Source organism: Penicillium odoratum, assembly GCF_028828045.1.
Source record: "Penicillium odoratum strain IBT 22623 chromosome Unknown utg000004l_segment0_segment0, whole genome shotgun sequence".
NCBI classification, from domain to species: Eukaryota; Fungi; Ascomycota; class Eurotiomycetes; order Eurotiales; family Aspergillaceae; genus Penicillium; species Penicillium odoratum.
The window spans coordinates 405,147-432,473 of NW_026643146.1; the positions used below are offsets into that span (position 1 = coordinate 405,147).

At 46.8% G+C, this 27,327-nt stretch overlaps 13 protein-coding genes across 13 annotated transcripts; 8 read left to right on the forward strand and 5 right to left on the reverse strand.

Moving 5' to 3' along the window:
• Window positions 1-346: 346 nt before the first annotated feature.
• Window positions 347-5,418, reverse strand: N7520_004407 (uncharacterized protein; the record flags this gene model as incomplete). Its single annotated transcript, XM_057138341.1, has 3 exons — window positions 347-3,538; window positions 3,634-3,788; window positions 3,843-5,418. The coding sequence occupies 3 exons, from the start codon at window positions 5,416-5,418 to the stop codon at window positions 347-349; spliced, it is 4,923 nt and encodes a 1,640-aa protein (XP_056996548.1).
• A 1,344-nt stretch (window positions 5,419-6,762) lies between these two features.
• N7520_004408 (uncharacterized protein) lies at window positions 6,763-8,120 on the forward strand (the record flags this gene model as incomplete). The annotated part of the gene is made up of 4 exons (XM_057138342.1): window positions 6,763-6,936; window positions 6,991-7,134; window positions 7,187-7,254; window positions 7,313-8,120. 4 exons carry the CDS (start codon window positions 6,763-6,765, stop codon window positions 8,118-8,120), a joined length of 1,194 nt encoding a protein of 397 aa, XP_056996549.1.
• Window positions 8,121-9,346: 1,226 nt separating this feature from the next.
• N7520_004409 (uncharacterized protein) lies at window positions 9,347-9,781 on the forward strand (the record flags this gene model as incomplete). Its single annotated transcript, XM_057138343.1, has 1 exon — window positions 9,347-9,781. The coding sequence occupies one exon, from the start codon at window positions 9,347-9,349 to the stop codon at window positions 9,779-9,781; it is 435 nt and encodes a 144-aa protein (XP_056996550.1).
• A 1,213-nt stretch (window positions 9,782-10,994) lies between these two features.
• Window positions 10,995-11,849, forward strand: N7520_004410 (class I SAM-dependent methyltransferase; the record flags this gene model as incomplete). The annotated part of the gene is made up of 1 exon (XM_057138344.1): window positions 10,995-11,849. One exon carries the CDS (start codon window positions 10,995-10,997, stop codon window positions 11,847-11,849), a length of 855 nt encoding a protein of 284 aa, XP_056996551.1.
• A 720-nt stretch (window positions 11,850-12,569) lies between these two features.
• N7520_004411 (threonine synthase THR4) lies at window positions 12,570-14,333 on the forward strand (the record flags this gene model as incomplete). The annotated part of the gene is made up of 4 exons (XM_057138345.1): window positions 12,570-12,626; window positions 12,679-12,765; window positions 12,855-13,773; window positions 13,822-14,333. 4 exons carry the CDS (start codon window positions 12,570-12,572, stop codon window positions 14,331-14,333), a joined length of 1,575 nt encoding a protein of 524 aa, XP_056996552.1.
• A 444-nt stretch (window positions 14,334-14,777) lies between these two features.
• On the forward strand, window positions 14,778-16,311 carry N7520_004412 (WD40 repeat domain-containing protein; the record flags this gene model as incomplete). Its single annotated transcript, XM_057138346.1, has 3 exons — window positions 14,778-14,802; window positions 14,853-15,649; window positions 15,703-16,311. 3 exons carry the CDS (start codon window positions 14,778-14,780, stop codon window positions 16,309-16,311), a joined length of 1,431 nt encoding a protein of 476 aa, XP_056996553.1.
• A 575-nt stretch (window positions 16,312-16,886) lies between these two features.
• N7520_004413 (uncharacterized protein) lies at window positions 16,887-17,165 on the forward strand (the record flags this gene model as incomplete). The annotated part of the gene is made up of 2 exons (XM_057138347.1): window positions 16,887-17,120; window positions 17,148-17,165. The coding sequence occupies 2 exons, from the start codon at window positions 16,887-16,889 to the stop codon at window positions 17,163-17,165; spliced, it is 252 nt and encodes an 83-aa protein (XP_056996554.1).
• An 883-nt stretch (window positions 17,166-18,048) lies between these two features.
• N7520_004414 (40S ribosomal protein eS25) lies at window positions 18,049-18,716 on the forward strand (the record flags this gene model as incomplete). Its single annotated transcript, XM_057138348.1, has 4 exons — window positions 18,049-18,051; window positions 18,114-18,168; window positions 18,353-18,562; window positions 18,623-18,716. The coding sequence occupies 4 exons, from the start codon at window positions 18,049-18,051 to the stop codon at window positions 18,643-18,645; spliced, it is 291 nt and encodes a 96-aa protein (XP_056996555.1). The 3' UTR covers window positions 18,646-18,716.
• A 171-nt stretch (window positions 18,717-18,887) lies between these two features.
• Window positions 18,888-19,690, reverse strand: N7520_004415 (putative heme/steroid binding domain protein; the record flags this gene model as incomplete). The annotated part of the gene is made up of 2 exons (XM_057138349.1): window positions 18,888-19,382; window positions 19,457-19,690. The coding sequence occupies 2 exons, from the start codon at window positions 19,688-19,690 to the stop codon at window positions 18,888-18,890; spliced, it is 729 nt and encodes a 242-aa protein (XP_056996556.1).
• A 522-nt stretch (window positions 19,691-20,212) lies between these two features.
• On the reverse strand, window positions 20,213-21,547 carry N7520_004416 (GTR/RAG family Ras-related GTP-binding protein; the record flags this gene model as incomplete). The annotated part of the gene is made up of 4 exons (XM_057138350.1): window positions 20,213-20,381; window positions 20,428-21,111; window positions 21,162-21,263; window positions 21,315-21,547. 4 exons carry the CDS (start codon window positions 21,545-21,547, stop codon window positions 20,213-20,215), a joined length of 1,188 nt encoding a protein of 395 aa, XP_056996557.1.
• A 137-nt stretch (window positions 21,548-21,684) lies between these two features.
• N7520_004417 (uncharacterized protein) lies at window positions 21,685-21,903 on the forward strand (the record flags this gene model as incomplete). The annotated part of the gene is made up of 1 exon (XM_057138351.1): window positions 21,685-21,903. The coding sequence occupies one exon, from the start codon at window positions 21,685-21,687 to the stop codon at window positions 21,901-21,903; it is 219 nt and encodes a 72-aa protein (XP_056996558.1).
• Window positions 21,904-22,519: 616 nt separating this feature from the next.
• N7520_004418 (uncharacterized protein) lies at window positions 22,520-22,993 on the reverse strand (the record flags this gene model as incomplete). Its single annotated transcript, XM_057138352.1, has 1 exon — window positions 22,520-22,993. The coding sequence occupies one exon, from the start codon at window positions 22,991-22,993 to the stop codon at window positions 22,520-22,522; it is 474 nt and encodes a 157-aa protein (XP_056996559.1).
• Window positions 22,994-23,976: 983 nt separating this feature from the next.
• N7520_004419 (uncharacterized protein) lies at window positions 23,977-25,800 on the reverse strand (the record flags this gene model as incomplete). The annotated part of the gene is made up of 4 exons (XM_057138353.1): window positions 23,977-25,153; window positions 25,201-25,494; window positions 25,550-25,638; window positions 25,696-25,800. The coding sequence occupies 4 exons, from the start codon at window positions 25,798-25,800 to the stop codon at window positions 23,977-23,979; spliced, it is 1,665 nt and encodes a 554-aa protein (XP_056996560.1).
• Between the last annotated feature and the right edge of the window lie 1,527 nt (window positions 25,801-27,327).

Sequence of the window (27,327 nt, forward strand, 5' to 3'; positions counted from 1 at the left end):
AAGTCTTAGAGACGGTGCGTGATAAAGGTTCTAAGTTCACTTCTGAATATCTTTATTTACCTCTTGATCTCCATACTGACCCACTCGTATCCACTAGCGATGATCCGTGCGTCTGTGCTACGCATATCTCAATCTATCTCAATCTCCACTAGTTGGATCCTCTCTCACTCACACGAATTGAGAAATCTGCCGTATTCCATGGTGATTTGATAAGTATAAAGGGCTGTCAGTGGTATAAATTAGGGTTTGGCTTTCCATCTCAACACCAGTTACTATTCGTTCCAGCAACTTGGTCGGATTCACGCACCAAAAACTAAAATGTAAGACATAAGAAGGTCAAAGGTCCTTACGTGCTCCAATCCAACTCCCATGCAATCCCCCGAACCATCTCAATTTCACTAGCCTTCCACCTCTCAACCATATCCAGTGCACTTTCTTCCAGCTTCACACCCGACTTCTTCGCATCCTGCAACAGCATGGCTGCCAATTTCACCCTGACCCATACCTTCGTAGGCCTATGCTGATCATCTTCATCATCACAGTCCTCACCAAGTAGCAAAGCACACGGTAGTTTATCGTCCTTGCGAAACTCTTCCAAAATCGGTTCGAAAACATCGAATTTCATAAGCAATACAGGGTCTGCACCGTACTTGGAGATCAAGTCATTGATGCCCGAAACAAATTCTTGCATCCCCAAGCTGCGAAGCTCATTTTTCCAATATAACCCCGGAAGTAACTGAACTTCATACTCAAATGAAGATGGAACAGTCGCAGGATGAGCGGTCAAACCTGGTGACCACCCTTGCCTTCGGACCGATTCCGCAGTTCTGATGATACTCATCATGAGTTTCTCGACATACTCATAATCTTTGTTGAAACCACGGTGTCTCCTAAGCAGACGTAAAACATTCAATGTGTGCACAGGGTTGATACTATACCTTCCGAATGAAGGGTTATATAGCATTGGAGACCTGACGAACAGTTGAACGCGAGAGACGAAATCATTAATGAAAAGCTCATTTGTGATGCCGTTTGGGTTCTCGTTTTCGGGGGTAGACGTGTGCTCGAAGGCATAGTGTAAAGGGCGTCGATCAGTCTGGGACTTAATAAACGCTTGCAGGTGATCACGCACATTGGTATCGCTTGCTATCATGTCCGCGGATGACTTAAAAGCTTCGGCAATCTGAGTAAAAGAATCATGCTTCAAACAAGATAGGTCCCAGCTGCGATGGCACTCCAGGTATTTGCCTGGGAGGTAGTGTTCCCATTCGCAGAAAACGTCATCCACTAGATCGAAAGAGAAAGGCCCGACGTCTAAGTCAACTAGCCCGAGACTTGGGAGAGAAAGACCGAGTCTTGCGAGCAGCAGAGTCATCCATCGGGAATGCAGGCCAATGGACTCTGTCACCAAAGGCAACACGACCTTTTGACAATAATCCGAGTGTAGTTGACTTGGAATCTCTTTCTTTGCCCGGGAGACAAGAATGTCTAGGATAGGACGCTGGGAGTCCAGAACAGGAGGTAGTGGGCCCCCAGCCTCCGCTGTGCGCCAGTCTTGGTCGGTAACAATATCCCTCTCGCTGGACCCTGCAGCGAACATGGCAGCAGTAGACAAAGCCTTGAACAGCTGAACACTGTTATCAAGGTTAACCATTTTTAAAAGCGATTCAACTACCTGCACGCGAACGTCAATGTGGCTTCGGGTGTCGAACATTCTCTCGAGGTGATACACTCGAGTAGAAGGCGCAATGAAGTCTGCCTCGGCTAGACCACGTGTGAACATCTTCAATGTGGTGACCTTGATGAAAGGTTTCTTCGAGCTGCCATTAAGTTCCGGTTGTCTTTGAATCGTACCATCTGCATAAGAGACGAGGGTCTCTATGAGTTTGCTGGCTTGACCGGGCGTAAGAAATCTGCCGATTTTCACAAGACTCAGCTTGCGATGGCTTGAAGAGTCATCGGGAAAGTCCTGCCACATTTTGAGTGCCACTTCAACTACAAGATGTGGTTCATCGCTGTTCAAAAGTACATCCATCAATTGTAGCGTGCAATTCAGGAGGGTTGGATAATTAGAAGCACTCGGTGATGCTTTCATCGTATCCAGCAATGAACGAATCAAATCTCGCAATATCTGAGCTGGGACATACCCGGAATTTCTCTTCAAGGCACGGAGTGCACGTTCCTCGAAATTTCCAACGCCGGCTTTAGTCAATCGTATGATAAACTCATCCGCTAGATATGTTGGTCCGTAGCGGAACCCTTCGCTGTCTGGGAAACCTGTCTGCAAGAGCCGTGAATGTGGAACCAAAGTGTCCAGAAACAGCAGAGCTGACAAGATGATAGCCTCGCAGTTGTCGAAAGAGTTTTCCTTCGTCCAAATGGCGACAACGTCAGGCCTTTGCTCAGGTTTGATGACCTTCGTGCGTACAAGTAAAAGTCCATCAACTAACTTGGTTGTGCTTCGCATTCGAGAATTGAGAACGATGCAAGGTATTTCTCTTGGCCTCTGTTCTTGTAGCGAAGGAACACTGGCTTCCAAGGTATCCTGGAAATCTTCATGTGGGTCCCATTCTGTAGTCTCCGATCCCGTTGGAACCTTTGATATCAATGGGAGTGGCGCTGGAGGTATAGGAGCCAGTATGATATTAATCAATTCGTCCAAGCCATCCTCTTCTTTCCACAGAGCATTTTTAAGTTGACCGATCAGCCCCTCTTGAAGAAGTTCGAGCTGCAATGGATGTCCCCGCAAGACTGAGGAGTAATGATCCCAGACAAGTGTAATCCACTTCATCCTGTCTGCTTGTTCTTCATGTAAAGCGATAGCACGAATTGCAAAGCCCAAGTCGTCCACGAAACTCCCGATTATCTTGGCATCCTCTCGCACTGGAGCGAGAATAATTTCTTGTGGGCTGAAAAGGAGGTCGGAAATTCTCGAGGATAAAAATGTTGTCTCTTCGGTACGCTGGAGCGCGTGGCACAACCACGCTTCATCTGGGACCAAATCTTGGATTGGAAGACCGCGAGGCCAGCCAGGCTCCAATAAGAATATATCTGGGTTAATTTGAGCGCGTAAACCTCTCCAAAGATCATCTCGTGCCTTTGCGAGTCGGTCAATGAATGAAAGCTCGACTTTACTAGGGTTATCAGGGCAAGCAATATTTCGAATTAATCCTTTTGGACCGCTCCAAGAAAAAGCCGCCTGGTCTTCCCTATTTCCCTTGGTCTCGTAGTCAATGATTACTGACAACAAGGAGTCAAGCAATATTTTACCCAATATAGACTCAGTGGCCAGCCCGTCGAGGGCATATGACCTCACTGCATCCATTCTCTGGCGGATCACAGTGGAGAACATAGAGGGAATCAGCATTGTCATAGATCTCATATTCCGAGCCCAAGGCTCACGAAGTAATAGAAGTAAAGTTTCAAGTAGTCCCTTCAGAACTAGATGGGCCATCTGCACTTCGTCTTGAAGTTCTGATTCAGATGTAAGCTTCATGGCTCGTTCCTTGGCTCCGCAAGAGAGAATATCGCCGGCAGCCTGGTAGATGAGAGGCAAGACTTTTGGGAATACTTCCTATGAATATGATAGAAAGTTATTAATTGAACACTTGGAAGGGTATTATGAACACCCACATGATCGCGCAGGAATCTTTTGCTCCATTCAACTGAATCGCCGAAAATGGCGACGGAATTTGTTTTAGCGGCAAGCTGTATCGCTGCTCTTGCCCAACGCAGCCGCCCCTTACTATCTCGTTCACGCGTTGCTCGTTGCTTCATCTCATCAAAAGCTATATCTTGTTAGTGAGTCTATCATTTCTCCGCAGATCTAAAATGTATCATACCTTTGAGAGTGACGGAGAAACTTTCACTTCTTTTGGAGTTTAAAGATTCCCAGGTTGCCCAAAGTCTGCATTGCTGCTCCCAATCCAGTCCACAGGGATTGGATTCCAATACCTCTTCCGATAAAAATGTATTGCATTTGTGGATCTCCAGCGATCGTTGGAAGAGTGCCTTAGCCCCGTGTTTGGGTAAAATAGACAGAACATTGTACTTCCATACAGGCACGAGCTTCCGCTCCTCTTCCGAAGGCGGCCATACTGTGAGATCGAAATTCAGATAGGGGGAATGTTTGCACAGAAGTTGAAGAAATTCGAATCGTCCATCAATGTGCACATATGATAGGAGCTTATTTGAGAGCAGTCCATCTAACCGCGCAGTATAGGATGATGAGAATGGCAACGCCGAAGGGCGCTGGTTATTATCATGCAACACCTGCTCTACTAAACACAGCTCTAGTGCGGCCTGATTCGCAGGCTCGAGTCGCGAAGAAAATAATTTTTCGGCTTCTTTCATGGTTGTACCAAATGGTCCGTCAGGTCCAAGTTTACCGAATCTTGCCATTGACCAGAACCGAATAAACTCTTGTGGTAGATACTGTAGCGGCCACAAAGAGGAGTCTCCATCTCGCCACATTTCCAAGCTGGAGACTATTATTAGTAACAATGAATCAAATGGCAGTCTTTGACTGATTGCCAATTTGATGATCCGCTGAGTCCATTGGCGAATTAACGTGTTGCTTGACCATGGGTCAGACTTGCTAGCTTTGAAATTAGACAGCAAATCCATGCCAAATTTCAAACCAGAAGAAATGTTGGCATCGTATTTGGTAGCATGAATCGGCACATAAGGCTTTTTCGATTGCACCAACATTTCTCCCCATATCTCCAAGATATAGCGGTGTACATGCAGGGGCGTCTCGACCTTGCCAATCGCCATCTGTCGTAAGAGGTCCATATGCTGCTGCGAACGATTCACATAGCGGCCAAATTTATGGGAGATAAGTATGCCAGATCTCAAAAGCTCAGTCACTTTCGTCGAACTGCAGCGCGCAAATAAGGGGGCCAAATGCCGTCGCAGTGATCTCGAGGTCCAGTTGTCAGATTCTTGGATAAGATTGGCGAGCTCATCGAAATTTGTGGCTGGAACGTTCTTATCCGAGTTTTGAGAACCCTTCGAAATGGCTTTTACGAAAAACCGTACTTCGGCCAGTGAAAGTCCATCGAGGATGGCCTTGATCCCCTGGACACCTCCAAGCTGATCCCATCCATACACTCGCCGCAAGGGGTTTTGGAAAATGTGCCGGACAACTTTGATACCAGCTTTTCGCACTCCTGCAGATATCTGATCTCGCAGTGCAAGCGAAACAAGATGAGGCAAATGTCGATAGGCAATAAATAGCCAAACAAGGTAGACGAAAGACGGAATCGCCCCGATGTGCGTCTGATGAAGGATGTGTGAATTGATGGAGTTGAGATTTTCGCGCGAAGGGTCCTTCGCGAGGATAGTTTGTAGATGTTCTGCGAGCGCGGTTGGATGGACGAGCAACGCCTGAGGCTGTAAATCAACGGGAATCTCCATCTGCGCCTTGGACGTAAGTGATACTTGCAATCAGAGGGGAAAAATTCAATACTTACCGATGAAGATTGCAGAAGAGTAGATGCGATATAGGATGAGAATATGGAGAAAATTAGTGGAAAAAGAGAGAACAGGACGCCCTCTTATACTCATCTAGGCTACAAGTTGAATGTTTTGGTGGAGTAGGCGGGGACCCGATTAGGAAATATCTTAAGTCAACTGGTTACTTCCATTTTAAATTTATAACTTTCTTTCCGACGCCAACGAGGAGATTTGGAGCCCTTCGTGAGTCATTTCATCTGCCCACTCGACCAAATCGCGGAATTTTCGGAGAAGGACAAATGATTCGCTCCTGAATTTTCAAATAATTCTGTCGCCTTCTCCACCCACTTCTCTTTTCAAGTTTTTCCAGCTCACAACTCATCATTTGGCAAAGCTCGTCGACTATTCAATAAAATGGAGTGCAAGTGGGTGTAAGTGGGAGATTGGGTAGCAGACTAAACAGGTAGGAGTTTGATAGAAGAGAAGGTAGTCCGATAGCATTGCTGCTTAGACATTTCCCTTCTTTCCCACACTATTTAGGCTTAGCGCTTCAAGATCACTGTAAAAGAAATGGAAAATCCTGAAACATTTAACGAAATTTGCATGGAATTAAAAATCCTCAAGAACAAAAGAGAGGGAAAGGAATGAAGCTATAGAAATTGCGTTATTCTCCCCAGAGAGGCATCAGGGAGTTTTCTACAAAAGTGATCTTTCAAGTGAAACATCGAATAGCTCTCGATACTTGCCTTGATTTGGCTGGCAAATTAGGCTGAATATGCAGGAACTCCGTAATATGCGCTATATGAAGGGGTTGGCCGCAATAACAGCGTGTTTCACCTGTGTGCAGTACCCATACATCGCAGAGAAATTAGCTCCACTGCCAACTGCGCTAAGCCTCAAACGATATCTTCATGCAACTATGTTCCGCTCGCACCGGTCCGGGCCCATTTCAAATTGGGTCCTTCTACCCGTCTCCAGTGGAGACTTGAAGGTCACAGGCCAACCGCAGCCTATATGATAACCCCCAACGTGCCAACCAGCTAATCCACTGGGCCCAAGCTAGCTCCGTCTTGAATCGACCCTCCAAATCATTCCTGATGGAGATCTCCGACCTTCCCATATCCGATAGGAACTTCTGTGATCAAAGAGTTTTTTTCTGTTCCCCTGGACGCGAGTGTCTCCCTATGCGCGACTAACTTCGCAACGACTACGGAGCTCAGAACTGTCCTCTGGAACCCTTTTCTTCTCTGGACACTCGAAATGACCTACAAGTCTTCATAGTCTTACACCATAGCCACACCCAAAATGACATTATCCTCCATCCAGCTGCGCTGGGGACGAATGCTTGTCATTCCGCTTGGAGTCCTCATCCTCCTTTGGCGTTTCTCGCCGCTGTCATCTACTAGATCATCAATTACACGATCCCAGCAGGACTCGGCCTGGAACGATATACACGCTATTGAAAATCGAACACTGGGTGTGAGTAATTTCTCCTTCTCCAAGCCTGGCCTTTTTAAGCTGACCACAATACAGTTTGGGAAGGTCTTAGCCATCAATTTACCCAACCGGCCAGACAAGCGTGACAACATTGTCTTAGGCTCATCGGTCTGCAATTTTCAAGTCGAATTTGTCGACGGCGTAACTCCAGACGCAATACCACCGAAAACATATCCATATGTACGCTACAAACCCATTTATGCTGCGACTGCCTTCTGATCAATTTCTATAGAACTGGAATCCCGACCACACCGCGAGCGAATACGCCGCTCGCCGCGCACATTTAGATGGAATCCGACGGTACGAATCACAATAATACCACCCAGTTGTCACATACTCGAAATCTAATTTCATATAGCATCGTTGAACAAGGTCTAGGCAGTGGGGTTATCATTGAAGACGATGCTGATTGGGACCTCAACATCAAAACCCAACTTCAAAGCTTCGCCCTCGCAATCCGGGCACTCCAAGGCGCATCCAAAACCCCAACATCATCACCATACGGCGACGACTGGGACGTTCTCTGGCTCGGACACTGTGGTCTAGAATGCAAGACCAATTTACCATATTATGAAAGCGAAGACGACCTCACGGTCCTTGAGGCTCGTCATTTCCTTCCCTATTGGCGTGATCCGCCTGCATTCGAACGCTCCGACCACTCCCGAATGGTATGCACCGCTCAAGATGCCGTCTGTTCGAGTTTCTACGCCGTTAGTTATCACGGCGCACAAAAAATTCTCGCCGCATTGTCTGTCAATCCATTCGGCCTTGCTGAGGAGATTGATATTGGCGCGCAAATGGACGTAGCGTTAGGCCGTATGTGTGGCCATGGATACCTGCGGTGCTTTGCGCCATATCCGGCCATCACAGGTACCTTCCGTTCTGCCGGGGCGGCAGAGAAAGGCTCAGACATCCACCAAGAAGAAGAAGGAAATACTGTTGGCTTCGCTAGTTGGGGAATGTTGTACAGCACCATGTTAAACGTGCAGCGTATACTCAGAGGACAGCCTGTAAAGGCAACATGGGGTGATGTTGAAAAGCCAATAATGGTCCCAGAAGATATTGGAGTTCGACATGGGAAATTATACATGAAGGCTGAGACTGGGCCACAGGTTATTGAAACCGTGGCTGTGGATGAACAATATCGAAGGACTGTACATTTGTAACAATGAGTGACTGGATCACGAAACTATAGATTTCATAACCTAATAGTGTTTGAAAGTGTCCTCGCAAATCATGCGACCACCTTAGGAATCCAAATATAGCCCAAACCAACCCATAGTTTGAGCTATGCATGGGCATCCGAGAGAGCCTCACCAGATGCTGATACAGGAGAAAAGATGTCTTATTAGCAAGAGAGAAATAACTTAAATAGTTTCATATGGATCGATCTCTTATCATGGCAATCGTAGAGGCTCGTTTCGACCATTGAGTGAACCCGGTTAGTGCATTAGTTCATGCAATCCTCCTCAGCGCTCTGGCACGTCCTAGCGTATTCCTGACTATGCACCTGGATCATGATTAGTATCACTGCAATCTAGGTAGATTCATACGTCTTGCTTGGTCCCAATTTATGACAATGGAGGTATAGATATGCTCCAAAGACATCTGTAGGCATTCGCGAATTCCTATTAAACAGACCCATCCAATCAGACTCATATCGGTTTTATCCATTGACAGACAGAGCGAAGTCAATTGGATAGCATGCTAAAATAGTCTCGCCCCATATCCCGAGCCCCATATCCCTAGCATTAGCGTGCCTCCAACGAACCTGATATGATCGCTCAGGTACACATTCCCTACTTCATGCTCCATACCATTGCTCAGCTTTTTACCAAAATGTGCCTCGCTATGCACACCCTGTTAACATCCATGGCCTGTTCACCCGAGAGACTCTTCATTGAAGCTAAAAAAAGACCATTTTCCTGCGCTTCCTACGCTGGTCGGATGAGTGCTGTTCCTTGTGCCTGTAAAACTAGGGCAGCCGCTATCCACTCTGGTCTAGATTGCATTTAATTCCGAATCATAGAAGTCAACAATGAACTCTTGGAGTGATCATCAAAGATCGACTCTTTGTGCAGCTAACACATTGCCAAATTTGTTTCTTTGGATTTACTATAGTTGTTTCCAGCAACAAAAACTACATGAAGAGCCCCGTTTCTTACAATGCAGTCCGAACATCCTCCACACTCGGAGACCGACTTCTCATGCCAGGGCCACCACACTAGGCGAATTAATTTTCATTTTCTGGCAAGACAGTCAGGTCCAGGAAGGTGCGGCAAGTCAAAGGATTATATACCATGCATCTTTCACGAACCATGAAACCTCAAGCGCCCAGAACTAACGACCATGCAGCCAAGATCCATGCCAGTAATCAAGTCACAAACTTCACATGGACAGTCCAGCTCCTTGGCTTCGATTAATCGTATTCAAACAAATTCTTCCTCTGGGTAAACACGGTGGTCTCGACGGCTTCGTCTCGACATACTTCAACATGACAGAACCCACAACAACCACAACCACCACTACAGCCGCAACTGCGACTTCGATAAATACTTCCAACCTTGCTACGCAATTCTCCTTGACCACAGCCACCGGTCCGGCTGCTTCTTCCTCTGCAAATCCCGATTCGTCAACCAGTTTGACAACAACAAACAAAATCGCGCTTGGCATTGAGGTTGGCGTTTGTATCCCACCAGTGTACGTCCTCGAAATCCTTATATGTCTTAGAGCGAGACAAGTGACGAGCAAAGACAAGGTGAATTCTCGAATGAATGGTATCAATACTGCACCGATGGCAGCACCTCTATCAGATGCGGAATGTTGACACCTTGGCCAGGCCGGCTGCAACAACAACAACAACATAGTCAGCTATTTCCGCTTCAAGATATAGATGCAAAGGAATTGCCAGAATACCGCTCTGATACAGGGCGTCGTTTTGAGTTGCCGAATTCACTTTACTGATAGTTTATACGTGGCTATGTAGCTGCATGAATTTGGATAATTCCGATATTAAATGGTGTGGACTTTGTGAGCGATTTTGCTTCAGTATTCATTGCCCTTTTCGTGTGGATATATGTAGTTGAAAATTATATGATTAGTTGAATTAATTAAAGCTCTTACCTAGTGAAGAGGGGAACACTCGTTAGCAATACGCTCTGCGACGTACGAATCGGATATACTAAGCAAAACCTACCACAGTGGAAGGTCGCTCTCGGAGAGAAGCGGGCCTATACACAAAGATTTAAGTGAGAGAGGTGTAGGAGTATAAATACTATAACTAGTAGTAAGCTCGTACTTATGACCTTTTACCTTACGGTACGGGATATGACCTATAATAGTATAGTAATCCGTAAAAGGGTTCAGGTCTCCCCACTATACTAGGTAGTAAAGTAGATCTCTGATCCTAAACCATTCTGCCGTCTAATCGCTTCGTGCCTAATCAGTGAGCGTCGTGGCAACTCACATGATCTATTCTTATAACTTGTTCCTGAGAAATGGTTAGCCATCATCTTTCTCTCTAAGATACGTTGAAAGTGGGTCTATAATAAATCGGTATACCTAATTAGAGGCTCCTAGCAAGAAACGACTGGAAAAAGAGACTTTATACCAATTTTACCACCTAGAAAGGTATATTTAAGGTTTATAGATATACCAGGGGGAAATTCGGTAGGTGTAAAATAGCATATATTAGATTATATCAAAAACCGATTCTTAAAGGTATCAGGGGTAACCAAAAGTGAGATAGGCTTTATACCCCATACTCTCTTAGTTAGGTGAAAGCGGTTCAGCCCGAAAGTTCATTTGCCGTGACGCCTTAAATCCCGACAAAGGCCCGGTAAGCCCGCTTTGATTGGATCATCTTTTGTTTGAGGTCGCGGAACCGGCATCCTTGTCAAGTTAAAGCTGAATGTGTCCCTCATCGAATGTTCACACCAGTACCTATTTTTAGAACAGCAAGAAAACAATTAGGTTTGTACAGCTTTTTCAAAACTTCGGTCTGAAGAATGTATTCTAACTACACTCTAGCTTCCAGGATCATGGCAAGTCTTGGGCAAACGAACAATTACAAGCAAGGCTATTCTAGCCAGACTGTCGCGACCCAACAAACTCGCAAGGCCGAGACCGAGGCCGCGTTTCTACTGCCATACATTAAGAAAACAGACTTTATTCTCGATGTCGGCTGCGGTCCTGGTACAATCACCATAGGCTTTGTTAAATACGCTAGTGAAGGAAGAACGATCGGAATCGATATTTCGACAGATGTCTTGAGCAGAGCCAAGGCAGCGGCCGATGAGGCTGGCATTGCCAAGGAGGGACCTGGCTCTCTCATCTTCGAAGAAGGAAATATCCTGGAAGGAATCAACTACCCGGACAATACCTTCGACATCGTATTCTGCGCTCATACCTTCGGATATATGCCGCCACCGGACATGCCGCTTAAGGCACTGACCGAGATGCGACGGGTACTGAAGCCTGGAGGAATTCTAGCCACGCGCGATACAGTCGATCAGCACTTCTACCCACGCAGTGTGGATCTCGATCGTCTCTGGGTGGGGAATTTCCGCCGAGCGGTACTGAAAGGCAATCTTGAAACAGACCTTTCGCCACCTTTTATGCCGGCTCTGTTTCGTCGTGCAGGTTTTGATGCTGACGGGGGAAAGGTTGTTATCGGCACTGGAAGTACGGTGTTCTCAGGAGCAGATACTCGACAGTGGCTAGCTAAGCGTGCTGAGAGCCAGTTACAGCCCGGCGATCCTTTACACCGAAGCTGGCGGGAGGCTGGAATCACTGAGGATGAAATACAGGAGACGCTTCTCGCCTCTAAAAAATGGGCTGAGACAGAGGATGCGTGGTTTGCGGCACTGCAGTGTAATATGCTTGCGTGGAAGTAGCTCATCGAATATGTTGTTGTGGGATGGAGGTCAGGTCACAGGGGGCTCTAGAGAACTTGAACATTTAGCTGGTTTTCCGGCTACCACGATGTGACATTTGATTTCCCTGGCCGACCGCTCAGCTGTTATCATGATTGTAGCTAACTCTTGAGATGGGCAAGAAGAATGAGGGAGAATTAATATGAATGACTTAGCAGAAACCTGATTGGTATATATAACCTGTCTTTCTTATGAAGTTAGCATTGCTTTTTAGTAGAGATTGATCTAATGCCGATTCCCTTTTCCTAGATACATATGTAGGCTTTTTCCTTCTCTTACGCCACTGATCTTTCCCGGATTGTGGGGCCACTGGGCCAGGCTGTTGTGGATAAACTTAGTGACCAACCAGTCTGCAGATTATCGACATGTGCAAGAACCCTCAAATTTGTCAGGAAGAAGATATATGTAGTCAATCAATTCAGACGTCTATTCATCAATTACAATATTCATATAGTGATTGCCTACTGTAGTGTCGAGAAGTGATCCAAGTCCCCTCCAATTTTGTCCCTGACCGCCCTCGGGGAGGTGGTGGCGAACCCCGCCAAACCTTATAGCATCACGTAATCATAGATAAAGTGACTCACCCCTCCGACGTCGGGAGAGGGGCAGAAAATCCTTTCCTTGTATTGACGACTTTACCTTCAAGGATTCACTTTAATCAGTCAATCAATCAATTACAAAATGGCGGCACCTACAGAGTCCCAAAAGTTCCTTTCTACGCGAGGTGGTGACTATGGCGTGAGTCTCAATATGTGCTCGGTTTATGACAGTAGGCTGATTACTTTGAAAGCTCTCCTTCGAGACTGTTGTCCTGAAGGGCCTTGCCGCTGATGGCGGTCTCTTCCTGCCTCATGAAGTGCCACAGGCAACCAACTGGGTACGTATGCACGGGCAATGCCTTGTGGAACACCCGCTGGATCTCAATCTACTTCACTTGCCAGGGATGGTGGCTAACATTGATTGTAGGAGAGCTGGAAGGATCTTTCATACCCCGACCTTGCCTTTGAGATTATGCGCCTGTACATCTCCCCCTCCGAAATCCCCTCCGAAGACTTGAAATCGATCATCAACCGAAGCTACTCCACATTCCGCTCAGAGGAAGTTGTTCCGCTGGTGAAACTCCAGGATAACCTGCATGTTCTGGAGCTTTTCCACGGCCCAAGCTACTCCTTCAAGGACTGCGCTTTGCAGTTCCTTGGAAACCTTTTCGAATATCTGCTTGTGCGCAAGAACCAAGGAAAGGTAGGCAAGGACCGACACCACCTATCGGTAGTTGGTGCGACTAGTGGCGATACTGGATCCGCAGCTATTTACGGCCTCCGAGGCAAGAAGGATGTTTCGGTCACCATCTTGCACCCCAAGGGTCGTGTTAGCCCTATCCAGGAGGCTCAGATGACAACCTGCATCGACCGAAACGTACACAACCTTGCCGTCAAGGGCACATTCGACGATTGTCAGGACATCGTCAAGGCTCTGTTCGGTGATGCTGATACAAATGAGACTCTGAAGCTCGGTGCTGTGAACTCGATCAACTTCTCCAGAATCCTCGCCCAGATTGTCTTCTACTTCTATTCTTACTTCTCCCTTGCGAGAAAGTCCTCTTCGTTCAAGGTTGGGGACAAGGTCCGATTTGTCACTCCTACTGGAAACTTCGGAAACATTCTTGCGGGTTACTTCGCTACTAAAATGGGACTGCCTGCTGACAAGCTGGTTGTTGCCACCAATGAGAACGATATTTTGCACCGATTCTGGCAGACTGGACGCTACGAGAAGCACCCCGTCCAGGACGCGAATAAGGCCGATGCCTGCAAAGAGACATACAGCCCTGCCATGGATATCTTGGTCTCTAGTAACTTTGAGAGAGTGATGTGGTTCCTTGCAAGAGGTATGTCGATTCTTTCCTCAATCTCTATTCTTTACTAACGAGCTTTAGAATCCGCACTCGCTGCTGGCAAGGATAAAGACTCCAGCAACAAGCAGGCTGGTGAAGACGTCCTGGCGTGGTACCAGTCACTCAAGTCAACAGGCGGCTTCGGACCGGTGCCAGAGGATATTATGGCAAAAGGACGCCGCACCTTTGAGAGCGACCGTGTGAGCGATTCCGAGACAGTTGAGACTATCAAGAGCTGTTACCAACAGACGAAATACATCCTCGATCCCCACACCGCCGTTGGAATCACTGCATCACACAGGTCGATTGCTCGGTCTAGCGTACCTCACATCTCGCTTTCGACTGCCCACCCTGCCAAGTTCTCAGATGTTGTCACAATGGCTTTGAAGGACGATCCTGCCTTTGATTTCGAGACCCAGGTGCTTCCTGACGAGCTGAAGGCTCTTTCGTCCAAGGAATCCCGTGTGGATGATGTGAGCAATTCATGGCAGGAAGTTAGGGAGATCGTTAAGGGCTTTGCCGAAGCTGACATGAAGGCCGAGGCAAGTGTTTAAATAAAAGTCTCCTGGATTATCAAGACTGCATACAATTCTATACAAGGAATCTGGAATTTCGTGAACAAATAGATCTGGATCATTTAATAAAACTACTTTGAAATATTTCCACTAGGTCAGAAATTACTCATCGATTTCCAATTCCTGGCACATCAACTAGCCGTACATCACTACTATCCATCAACGTACGAGTAACTTGAAATGAACTGAAAGTTGGTTCGCGTCTTATCGCGGAGCGGGTCTATAATTCTCCAGTTCTTATCAGACGCGCATACTGTGAAAAGTCTCAAGACTGGAAGCGGGCACACAGGATCTACAGCCTTAAGATCTCTAAAATTAGAGTGGTGTATTCATCAGACTGCCAATTGTCTGTGGCTGTTTTCTCGGAGGTGTCGCGGGGCAAAATTACTACTAGTATTACGCGACTTCTTGTTGACATCAATAATGGACGCCTCAACCAGCGGAGGAGGTGAGTCCCCAATCCACTTACCTTGACCAGTTCTTCTAATTTCTCAATAGCTCCATTGTCACTGGTGACTTCTGATGACGGCCTTTTTGCGGCCCATATCAGTGGGAAAGACCTGGTCCTCCACACAAACCTCACTTCAGATCATAAAGACGTGCAAACAGCAAGAATCAAAGAGAGTATTGTCAAGTCTCTCAAATTCTGTCCCTTAGGGACTTCACATAGCAATACCAATCGCCATCTGCTTATCACAAATGAGTCACGCATCTCTGTTTGGCAGTTGGAACCCTTACAACAAGTGGCCGACATTGAAAACCTCGAACCAGGCACGTTGAACGTTGAATTCGGCGGAGATGAAACCGAAATTCTTGTTTTCCATGCATGGAATAACAAAATGGCAATTCACTCAATAGATAATGGTCAAACCTCCGTGATCAAGACGCCCAAGTTCCCTCACCCGCTTGGATTTGGTTACCGCCCACGAAGCAGGCGGCACCTTGCCATTATTCTGAAGCCCGAGGCCTCCGATGTACTTACTATTCACGAGCTTCCCTCTTACGGTCTTTTAAACCGCACAGTTCTTCCCACCATCGATGCCCAAGGTTTGAAGTGGAGTCCAGACGGAAAGTGGATTGCTGTGTGGGACGTCGCTAGCTATGGCACTAAAGTGCTGATATTGACTGCTGATGGGCAGATCTTCAGAACATACAATGGACCAGCGGGCGTGGATGATGCGTTTGATCTAGGCGTGAAGCATATTGAATGGAGCCCCCCAGCCGCGAGCGGTGCTTCAGAGACTCTCGCCGTCGGCAAGGTTAACGGCAATATTGACTTGCTACGGACTCGCACGGTATGCACTTCGATGGAAAAACACAGACAAAATACCCCCACTAATAACTGCAGTTCTCATCCTCTACTACACTATCACATGTTTTCCCAGTAGACCAGAGCTCTCCCAACATCTGGCGTGAGCGATACACAAGCGCCATGGGCGACGCAGAATACGCCGAAGCAACAAGTTCTTCGGCATTCAACATGAGCCCCGAATTATCTGGCCCACCTCGAGGTGTAGCTATCATGGCATTCAGCTCTGATGGGACCTTCCTGGCTACGGTGGATACCATGCGATCAAATGTGGTCTGGATCTGGGCTTTGGACGGTACGCCCAGACTGGCGTCCGTTTTGGTCCACGAACATCCCGTACGACAGCTAGTCTGGCATCCTTCTACACCACAGCTCCTTATTAGTGCCATCACAAATAATCTACCTGTGATACGGTGGTGGTCACCTCAAAGTCAACCTATGATTGCTCGAGTTCCTACTCAAAAGAGCGAGAGTGGGAAGTATGAGGTGAAATGGTTGGTTGGGGCGGATCATGATTCTGCATTTTGGTTTGGTTCGTCCGAGGAATATGTGGTGGGATATCTCTCTGCTGATGAAAACTCTATTCAATTTGAAGTGTTGAATTCGGTGATAAATCGGGGATATCCTGCTGGTAGTATAAGCCGATGAGATGTCACGGCCGGTTTCTAGAAAAAGAATGAACTGAATGAAAGGCAAGATATGACCTCTCTTTGTGCCAACCAACTGAGACACCTCTTTGATGCCATGCCTTATTTTCCACAATGGCCTTTCTTTCCGGCCATTTTTTTCAAGAATACTCTTTGTTATGCAAAGTAGTGGAAATTCCTCTATCTCATCAGCCCAAACCTACATAAGCCCTGCTTTTGCTTTCCATCATTTAACTAGGCAAATTCAGGCACTTTTAACCTCAGATACCACTGATATTTGAAGAGCCAGTTCACTACTCAATGGTCAGTGTATGGGAATATCATGCTGACGACTCCAAAGTTTTCATATCGGAGCCATACAGAAAACCATATACTGACCCAAGACCAAATGACCAAAGGCCCCATAAACTCCCTGTTTTAGAACAGACGAACCAACTCCAACCTGCCTCCGGACCCTACTGCGTAACGCTCCCAATGACCGTCCACCATCTTTTGAAGCGACTGTATATCCCATCTAGAATCTTTTGCCAGAATTATCCGAGATTCAAGCATAAAGAAGTATGGATAGGTGTGGACATGGACATATTACATGTCGCACCACGCACACAAGAGGAGCTCATTGCATGCCTGACTAATGCGTTTGATAACCATGAGTTCTACGTATGCCAGATCCCCGAGGATTCACCCTGCGTTGATCGTGGCTTCTGGATGCAAATTCAAGGATATTTCCCTGGGCCTGGGTTTGATTTGATTGAGAAAGCTGCAAGGAGACATGTCGATTTGCTGGAACAACTTGTTGAAGCTAAGTTTGTAAGTCTTACTCTATTATCAATTTAGTTCTATCGAATGTTCTGAGACATTTGAATAATTGCCAGGTGTGTACCGCGAACCGAGCTTATATAGCCTAGTAACATCCAATATATCCTCTTGCGTCTTCGGCTCCTATCCTATGCAGGTTGAGATGGCCTAGCATGGGTAAAATATCGCTCTAAAAAAACACATTACAGAACAGCAGATATCATTTCATTCCTCAATTCGAACCGAAATTGGGGGAGCAACAGAGCATATCGTTGACGTGGAGTCTTCATACTCATTTCGGATATGCCAAAGAGTTCACTGGGCCTATAGTTGGGTCGCTCGCAGTAGAATCATGATTGATTCAAAGGTGTGTATTTCGAGTGGATAGCACGGGCTAGGAAAGATGGTCGATGATTTGATTTCCAGGTCGAATGATCTAAAGTGAATTCTCACTGGTGTGTGGCCTTTTAACAAACACATCATGGCTAGCTCTCCATGTTAACTCCGGAATAATAAGAAGATCTACAGCACTAGAGCATTTGAGCATTTACGTGGGTATTGTGAGTAATTTCGTTATACTGATGAACAATGTTTACTTGGATACTTATGCATAGTCTGATAACCAAGTGCACATGTCATTCTTTGTTGTTTGGTACTATACCCAAGATTGATACATCGTAATGCTAATAGTATATGCCATGATCTAGTTCCATACAAAAACTACTGAACTAGTTAGACAGACCTACGCAATTGTTACATAAGCGATACCCGCGTCTGGAAGGTTAATTATCAGCCAATCAAAGCACTTTGCCTAACCGAGTAGCATCACATGACCTGGGGCTTAGGGCTTCCCTTGCTGAGTCACGCCCCACGGCCCATTTTGCACTTGAGGTCGGGTTTGCGCTACTCTTTCTTTACACCATCCACCCCAACAGACAAAATGGTGAGCGCCCATTCCACGCCCGACTCGAATTCGACAGAGATTAACATGGTTTCGTGATACAGGCGCCCTCAGCTACCGGTGGCAAGAAGCAAAAGAAGAAGTGGTCCAAGGGCAAGGGTACGCTATCTCCATCTCCATCCATCACCAACTCCGCCACCCGACCGTGACAACGACTTCCAACTTTCCTCGAATTCTGCGAAAATAGCGAGAGACTCGGAATCGTTGAAGCGATCACCCCCAACCTTTCGGAATGCTACGATCGATCGCGAATGATGGACTAACTGGTGTTTTTTTTCTATAGTCAAGGACAAGGCCCAGCACGCCGTTGTTCTGGACAAGACCATTGAGGAGAAGCTCAACAAGGATGTCCAGACCTACCGTCTGATCACCGTCGCCACCCTTGTCGATCGTCTCAAGATCAACGGCAGCCTTGCCCGCCAGGCTCTCGCTGACCTCGAGGCTCGCGGTCAGATCAAGAAGATTGTTGGCCACAACAGCCTGAACATCTACAGTGCGTTCATCACATCAGACATTTTGTGCGACAACACCGAACTAATTCTTTTTTCTTTAGCCCGTGCCGTCACCGCCGAGTAAACGTTCCGTTTATCGTCATTTCTCGCGGTTCTTTTATTTCCTTTGCTACGAATGATATCACAAGGGAGACTCGGAAGTGTGGAACATTTTGTCCTTCTGGACTACGTCTAGCAGAACGAATGAAATAAAAAAGTTACAAAACTTCCATATCGTTTCCATTTCGAGAAGCTCGAAATAACCGTAGTGGATACATTTATCTCGAATGCCGACGGCCTATACATTGGTACTGTAGAGTAAATCAACTAAACAGCCCCATCCATCTCACTCCTTTTCGGTCTTTGATTCTGCGCCGCACCACAAAGCACCCGCTTCCCATCCTCCGCCTCCCTTTGAACCCCAATCACCTTCCCCGCCAGGAAATATTTCTTAGAATTCCCAAAGAACCTCTCCCACCGCGCAACTGTCTTCGCAATCTGCGCCTTCGCATGCCTCATCTCCCGTTCCCGCCGCACTTTCCTCTCTGCAGAAGTTAACTGCTCCTCCACATCCTCAATAGGCATGAACATCTCCTCAACACCACTCAGATCCGGCGTCAGATCATCCTTGAAACACCCCGTCACAAAGGCGCGCGTAGCATCTCGGCCCGCAAAGAAATGGTATCCTCCACCAGGACCGTACATGGCGGGGTTCGCAGAGACATCGAAGATAGAGCCATTAACGGCTACGTAGATGGGTAGAGACTCGTCGCTCCCATCGTAGAGGGAGAGTTGTGCAGGTGTAAGCATGACAGGACCGCTCTGTATGATATTAGTAAAACCTTCGTACAGTTCCGCAGCTGCGGAGTGTGTAGAAGTGAAGTGGACTTGCTTACAATGTACTGCTTCACGACTGGCCATCGTGTATACCATGGTCGATATCCGAAGAGCAATGACTCGCCATTTGTCATGTAGTAGGATGTGCCGAGCGTTGCGAGGATCAGTGTGGCGAGGACGCGGATTATGTCTAGGACGCTGATGCCATGGTCTTCGGTGTCTTGCGGTCGCGGTGGCGTGGTTTCTTTGCGCTTGGTTGCCGAGGCGGGCTGCCGCTGGCGAAGTTCTGACATTTCTGGTATGGCTTGGTTTTTGGAATACTGAGATTGGAACCTTGGAGAATTTCAATGTTAGGCTATTGAGGGGTGGTGTTCAAATGCTGTGTGATAGCATGAGGTGGTCGGAAACCTGGGGAAGAAATGTTCCAGCTTGGGACATCCGAATGATCCACAATATATATATTTAGTCCAGGCACCGCAGAATCCAGGATCAAGGTTCAACCACATGCAATATGGAAAATTTAGCACAGCCCGCTTCAAACATTGACATTTGTGCACAAATATACCCAGAAATAGGTCCAATGGCAATTTCGATGATTATAAAATGGTAAATGTACTCAGAGGATTTATAACACTGAAGCTGGTATTGGTATTTGGACTACACTAGTGTACCTCAAGAGTTTAACATGTAAGTTGACAGCATTCAGACTGCCATAATAACTTTAGAATGTTGGATTCCCCTCCATTCCGCTGCGAGAGTATCGAGGTATCGTTCGATAGCCTTTTTATGGGTGACCATGTGACAGGTCGCGTTGATCAAGTTGAGGCGCCGCCTTCAATTTGACCTTGCTCTTCCTCCAGCTGTTCCCAGCTGCGAGAGAAAACGTCGTTCAGAGCGTCTTGGAAAGTGCGACAATTCAAATCGATCAGACCGCGTTTCTCCTTTGCCTCCGGATTGCGGATGACCGAAACGAGACAGAGATATCTTGGTTCAGTCAGTTGTTGTTCACAAGAGAATGGAAGGGACATACTTGTTCATCTCCATCAGATGAATCATAGTCTCATCGTGTAACACCACGTGGCTCTCCGCCTCCTGAATCTGTTCTCCCTTGGGGCGGCGTTCCGGGTGGTCCCATGAATAGAGCTCAGAGATATCAACAATGACATCGATATAGTCGGAACACATCTCGTAGCAGGCCATGTCGACGGGACGAGTGTCAGAAGCGATGTAGATCTTGCTGAGAACATCGAAGAGGTATGTTTTTTCAAAGCCGCAGTTGTTACCTAGCGTATTGATCAAGTTCTCGAGGGTGGACAAGTTAGGGATCAATTTCTGAATAACTTTGCTGAAGGCCTCGAAGACCGAGTAGTCGTAGATGGAGGTGAGATAGTAGTGTACAGGTGCGTTTTCGTACCCAGCATCACTCAGTTCGTCTGAGATGCGCTGCACGATATCCTGGTAGGTGTCGGTGCGGTACTCGTCCGAAAGCCCGTCGACCTTGTGGATAAAAACTTCGATGTTGATACCCGGGTAGTATTGCTGGACAGTCAAGATGGTGCGGTTCAACCGCGCGACGGAGTCGAGGTAGTCATCCTGGGCATCGATAACCCACACCAGGGCGCCGAGGCTGCCGAAAATGTCCTCCAGGTCGAAAGATGGCTCAAGGTATTCCAGTTGGCCGGGGAAATCCCAGACCTGGAAGTCCATAAAAGAACTGCGACAATGTCAGCAGAATCCTCAAGATTGGATTCAAGATTGACTTGCTGGATGGAGTCTTTTTGAATTCGAGTTGTAGATTCCAAGAAGAGCGTTTCGTTCGGAGGCATTTTGTGGAAGACTACACTGGCAATGGAAGACTTCCCACTCCTAATACCATATTAATCTTTCTCCACCAAGCTCTTCAGGTAGCAGACATACCGACGAAGGCCCATGAGAAGAAGCCGGGGTTTGGCATCACGAGCTTGGGTGTTGGGGATCAGAGCTGATCTGGGCTGCACTGTCCCACTGACATAGTTGGTTCCCTGTAATATACGCTCAAGGCTTAGCTGGGCGTTGGTTTTCTGAGTAGGGGTATATAGCAGACAGGGATTTGACAGAAGGGGCTTAGGGTCAGGGTCCATGAAACGCGACCTGCGAACGGAGGAGGGCATATTGAATCATAGAGGTAGGCATTGATTGGGAACAGAAACAGGAAAACGGCTTGGAATACCCCAAGGGGCAATTCATCACATCACATGCAGGTGACTGTAGACTCTTTGTTTTTCAAGCATTTCTGGAAGACCTAGAAATGGGCCGGAAGACACCACTTCCAGAGGAAATTCGCACAGTTTCATCACAGAATGTGATTGTGACCGGTCGGAGCTTCCAGAAAAGCCCCAGGCCTGCTTGGAAGGAGGAGGCCATCCATTGCTACGACTGCATTTCGAAACGACCAAACGTCTGTCTCACCATTGGTGCAGTACAGAGTACGCAGCCGAGATTAATGGGAATCATCCATCGTGAATGAGATGGGGAAAATGATAGGATGGATATGACAAAGCATGAAACATGCAAACATTTCTTACCTCCATCAAATCGGAAGCTCCGCTTGCGGGTAGCTAAATAAGCGGGGAACTGATGAGGGGCAAGTCAGCATGGCGCACAAGACGTTCACTATTGGGTCGAGACATACAGGAGTCAATGGTGAACAAGGTCACCAGATAATTCCGTTCAGAAACGTAATCTTATTGAAGTCAATTGCATGCGGACATCCGACACCTCGGACCAGGCCAGGATGGATGTAGCACAAAGATCGGACAGCGGCAGTCACTGCAGCATTCTCCCCCTCGATGGTGCGGGGATGGGGGAGAGGATCTGCGGCTATGATTTAATGAAAAAGATGAAAACAATGACAGGGATATTTTAAGGAGAGCGTCACACTGAGAGTCTCTTATTGGAAAAGGCGGAGGCCGCTTAGCGCTTCTGTTATCGTTATCATTATCGCTATCGCTATCCTTATCGATAAGCATATACATCGGAATAATAATTAGACTGTCTTATGCCGAGTCCGATTGTAAGTATGAATAAAAATATGTATATTTAGAATTAAAGTCTCAAAGCTCCAGTTCCTTCTGAGATTATTTTCAAAGCCTATCACGTTCACTGTGAGCCCCTTCAAGCTCAACCGGACTGTGGGATAGAGGTTCATATGGACCATTTTTCAGACTATCAGCTTCATGAAGAGGGATAGAACCTAGCTCATAGCCTCGCGTTAGAGCGGAGTCAAGCTCAGTCGGATGCTTTTGATTTGCTGGAACTGTTCGAGGCCCGGGTGCAGACGAGGCGCCTTGTCGCTTTCGCCGTCGCAAGATGCGGAAAGCAAGTAAGGCTAAGACCATAATAGCTCCAACAGATACACCAATACCAATTCCAGCCTTGGCGCCCGCAGATAAACCTGATGCACGATCATCTGATGTTGATTTCGAAGCTGATGTGGTTGTGTGGTTTGTGTCCGTGGTGGCAGTGGTAGTGGCAGTGGCAGCAGCAGGATTGGTACTATCAGTCGCTTGCCACGCGACTACCAGGCCATATGCGTTGATAAGGCCGCCAGGCTTCATTTCACTTGGGGTTGATGTGCTAGTGCCTTCGGTGGACCAGGTATAGCCGTAGTATATGGTTGTCCGTGGGGCAAATTGGCAAATTTCGGTGTTTTGCCATGGTTCGTCTGAGTCTACCGTCGTTCGCGTGGAAAACACCCAACTACTAGGTCTATGTATGAAAAACAATCAGTACAATTCAAGCATCGACTCGGAATTTAGACCCACAAATATTGAGGGCAACACGTGCCAACGGTTTGAGGCTTATTTGAAACTTCTGTTGTAAAGTTGGAGGCCATGATCCAGCCACTTGGACATACTCCAGGGGAGAATGTACTTGACGTAGCCCATCCTGATGGTAGACATTCACTGGTATTGGCAGGGCCAAGATTCATCCATTTGCCGCCCGAGCTGTTGATAAACCATAGATCAGAAAGACAGGCGCTAGGTGGGGTAAAGGTGGTTGTTAAGGGTAGCGGCGCTGTGGTACTTGTAGATGTGGTTAACATAGCGGAAACCTCACAGATTGGGATTTTCAAGGGACCATTCTCAAAATCGAAGAGATTCAGGGGAGAAGGAACATGAGGCTCGAGAACTGCCACGTCAATTGGTGCATATTTAGTGCCGAAATCGCCCGCCCGCTCTAGCCTAGAACTGGTAATGATGCTCAGCCTTGCGGTCGCATTCAAAGCCATAATACTTTGAACCTTTGATTCGTTAATCTTTGGTACAAACCAGATATATCTGTTTCTGGTGCCAGAGGATACTGATTCCTACCTAGATGATGGACATACCATTGCAGGGTCAAAGTATCTGTTATAGCTCTACTTGATGCTTCCTAGATAGCACGAATGCCAACAATAGTCTTTAATTAGCAGATACAACAGGTAAATGATATAGAAAATATAGAAAACCCTTTGCTATAGGCGGAAGCCTCTCAGCAGTAGCTACTGTAGAGGATATCGTTGGAAAACTGTAAATTTTTCCATGGATCACTGCTACTTCTAACGATGTCTATGCTTATGACTATGATTTTGTTGATGACCAAGATACTCACTGATCCGATGCTTCCCAACCTCTTCTTCATCTTCTATCCCAAAAGCAGGCCATTCCTCCCATCCATCCTCCCAAATATTAGCAATCTTTTTACACTTAGCCTCCCGACTAAGTTTCTTGTTCTTCATGACCTTCTCCCACTGCTTCATGTCCTTGTCATCAAACAGACATTCATCCAAAATGGCAGAGATCCGTGCCTGATCGATGCCCTCCCCGATAAAGACAATCTCTTGCCGCCGATCACCCCACTGACCCTGAAAATCATTTTCGATCGACTCACGCACGTCCTTGTCTTCCGGCCACGCCTCGTCACTTACTTCAGCAAACCAAGGACCACCACAGCCAACTGTCAGCATGCCACCTGCTTGACTCCACTCGCCGAATTGATAGGGCCGGGTCGGCAGCCAGAAGAATCCCTTGGAGCGGAGGACGGGACCAAAGGCTGGATGATTGCGTTTGTTACTCAAAATGACTTTAGGATCGGGTTGATCGAAGTCTTCAAGTGACTCTTCATCGGTTTCCATCTCATCGTCTGTCTCCTCGCCCTCGTCTTCATCTTCCTCATCTTCCACTTCGTTATTCTGAAGAATGATAAACTTGTCATGAAGAAGTGAGAACAATCGACGAGGATGAAATGGTCGACGAGCCGTGTAGACAAAGTTGTTTATTCCATACTCCAATGTCTCTGGCTTAGGCGCCAACCGATCTCCATTGCCGGTGGTCTGGATGGTCATCTCATGTAAGCTGCGAAGCCAGCCAGCGCCCGAGGCAGCGCGGACAAAATCAAACTTGCCAGTCGCGATAAGTTCCCGCACATCGACCTGGGAGTAGCTGGACATCAAAACCTTAGCATCGGGATTGAGTAACTTGAGCAACTGCATAATCTTGTCCCGAGTTTGTTGATCTATAGTCTCGATCTTATTGACGATGAGGACATCGGCAAATTCAATCTGATCAACCATGAGATCGGAGATTGTTCGCTCATCTTCTGGGACGATTTCATTCCGTCCATATCGGTCGGAAAGGAACTCAGTGGTATCGAAATTCGAGAGGAGGTTGAAGGCATCGATAACGGTCACTGTGGTATCGAGACGAGCCATTGTGTGTAACCCACCCATCTCAACACTATGACCGTTAGAGAAGGGTCGAAAGCTTAGATTTGCGATACTTACATCTCATTGATGAGTTTCTTTGTGTCCTCATCGTTGTCCGCGATCTGATCTTCAGCCTCTAACATGGCAGCGCTAAATTCCGCCGTGAAGGTCTCGGCAACTTGCATAGGCTCACTGATGCCCGTACTCTCAATGATGACATACTGGATCTCATTCAATTTGGTAAGATGGGCAAGTTCGGAAAGCAGGTCGCCGCGGAGCGTGCAGCAGATGCATCCATTTTGAAGCTGGATCAATTTCTCTTGTGTCTGAGAGACCTTGTGGTTTCTGATAATAGCGGCATCAATATTAAGCCTAGGTGCAGAACTTGTCAGTATGGTGGACAGGATTTTTACTGTGGAATACTGACTGGCTCATGTCATTGACAATGACCGCGATGCGCATGCCATGATCTGGCGATTTGAGAATGTGCTGTAGCAGAGTAGTCTTTCCACTTCCCTAAAAAATGAATGAGTCAAGCTGAATTCTCCACTTATATCAAACAGGATGATTTACCAAAAACCCAGAGAGTAGAGTGACCGGCAACTGCCGTGTTTTAGGAGTGTCCGCCTGAGGCTGAACATGATAAGCCATCGACTCTTTCCCAGAATCAATCACCATGATGACTGCCAGGTGCCTTATTAATCTCAATGAAAGATAGAACAGAAATCGAAGACAGGAAAGGAATTGACGAGTTTACGCCTCGGGGCACCTTGCGGGCAACTCTTTCTGTCCTTTATACACATCATCTCCAAGTTCCTCATCGCCGCTGTATTCTAGTTGCACGATACGACGGTCTATACAGGACCCCAAGGTTCACAGAAACAGTGTGGAGTAAGCTCTGGTCCAATAGAGTGGCGAGCGTCCCATAACGCTGGTAATTGGAAAATTTTGCTTGGCTGGTTAGAGTATTCCCCAAGGTACCTGGTAGACGACGTTGACCTTCACGGTTCTCAATTCACCTCGGATCTGCAAGACTGAATTCGAATTCAGAGAGATATTACTGGCCAGTTCTCGTACGATAGGTTATATTGCTAATTTAATGCATCTCATAGGTCGGAAATGAGATGGTGTGACTAGGACCCAGACCAGGCCGGGTCAATGAGCAAAAAGACATCCAGCCTAGACACTAGTCATATTTGAAATACAACTAGAAGAGGTTTTTCATTGGACGTTTTCTAGATTGTTGTTTCAATATTCGAACCTTGCTGGAATTTCCTATGGCTTTCGAAAGGCTTCTTCGCCCATCAAGACCATGCATGGCATTAGTCATAATCCGCATATAAAAAAGTCATGGTTTGAGGGCGGGTAATAATAATTCAGATAGTTACACATTCGAGTACAGACCCTATTGGTTAATAAGTTCCACCGTTTACGTGAGCCAACAAACGGCTCCCGGGGTCCCTCTCCGAAAACAGGAGTTTGAGTTGCGACCGAAAACTTCTAAATTAGATTTTCCATCCACGACTATATCAATCGAATAAACAACTTTGGTTTTACATCGGCTAACGTCGTAATCATATCGTTGATATGTTTAAGATTTATGTCTTGACTTTCCAGATAGAAACTTTGTTTGTAAAAAACATAGAGGCAGATGTGGTGCGTGCATCTCCGCGTATAATCAACTTATCATCTTGTTGTGAGGATGACAGATCACTCTTATTAATTGAAAAGCAAATGAATCACTTGAGAACCCACCCAATCGAGTTGAAAGGCAAGGAAAGCTTAGTCGTCGCGATGATCTATACCCATAGTAATGACAGAATAATCAGACATGGTTAAATCAGCCATGATTAATCTGCGGGGTTATGCGGCGGAGTATTGTAGTTTCCCCATCCGAGCATAGCCCACTAGGGACTAGGTCTGTTCGGTAGTGCAGTGGGACTTGAGACTATAGCTGACAAAGCCCCATAGAACTGAAAGAGGTCCATCGGGGTCACTACAATCAATATAAAAATTTAGAAAGGGTCTGGATAGAGAGATCGGTTATATTGCCACTGTGATAATCACAACACTAACCAAACGGAGTAATTCCGAGTTGGGGTCCGCGACCGGGAACCGCATTCGCCTCCATCCCCTGTTCATCAATGTGAACTGCGCGAGTATAACATCCAATCTATCCCGAAAAATAAGGATATCTATTGCGGT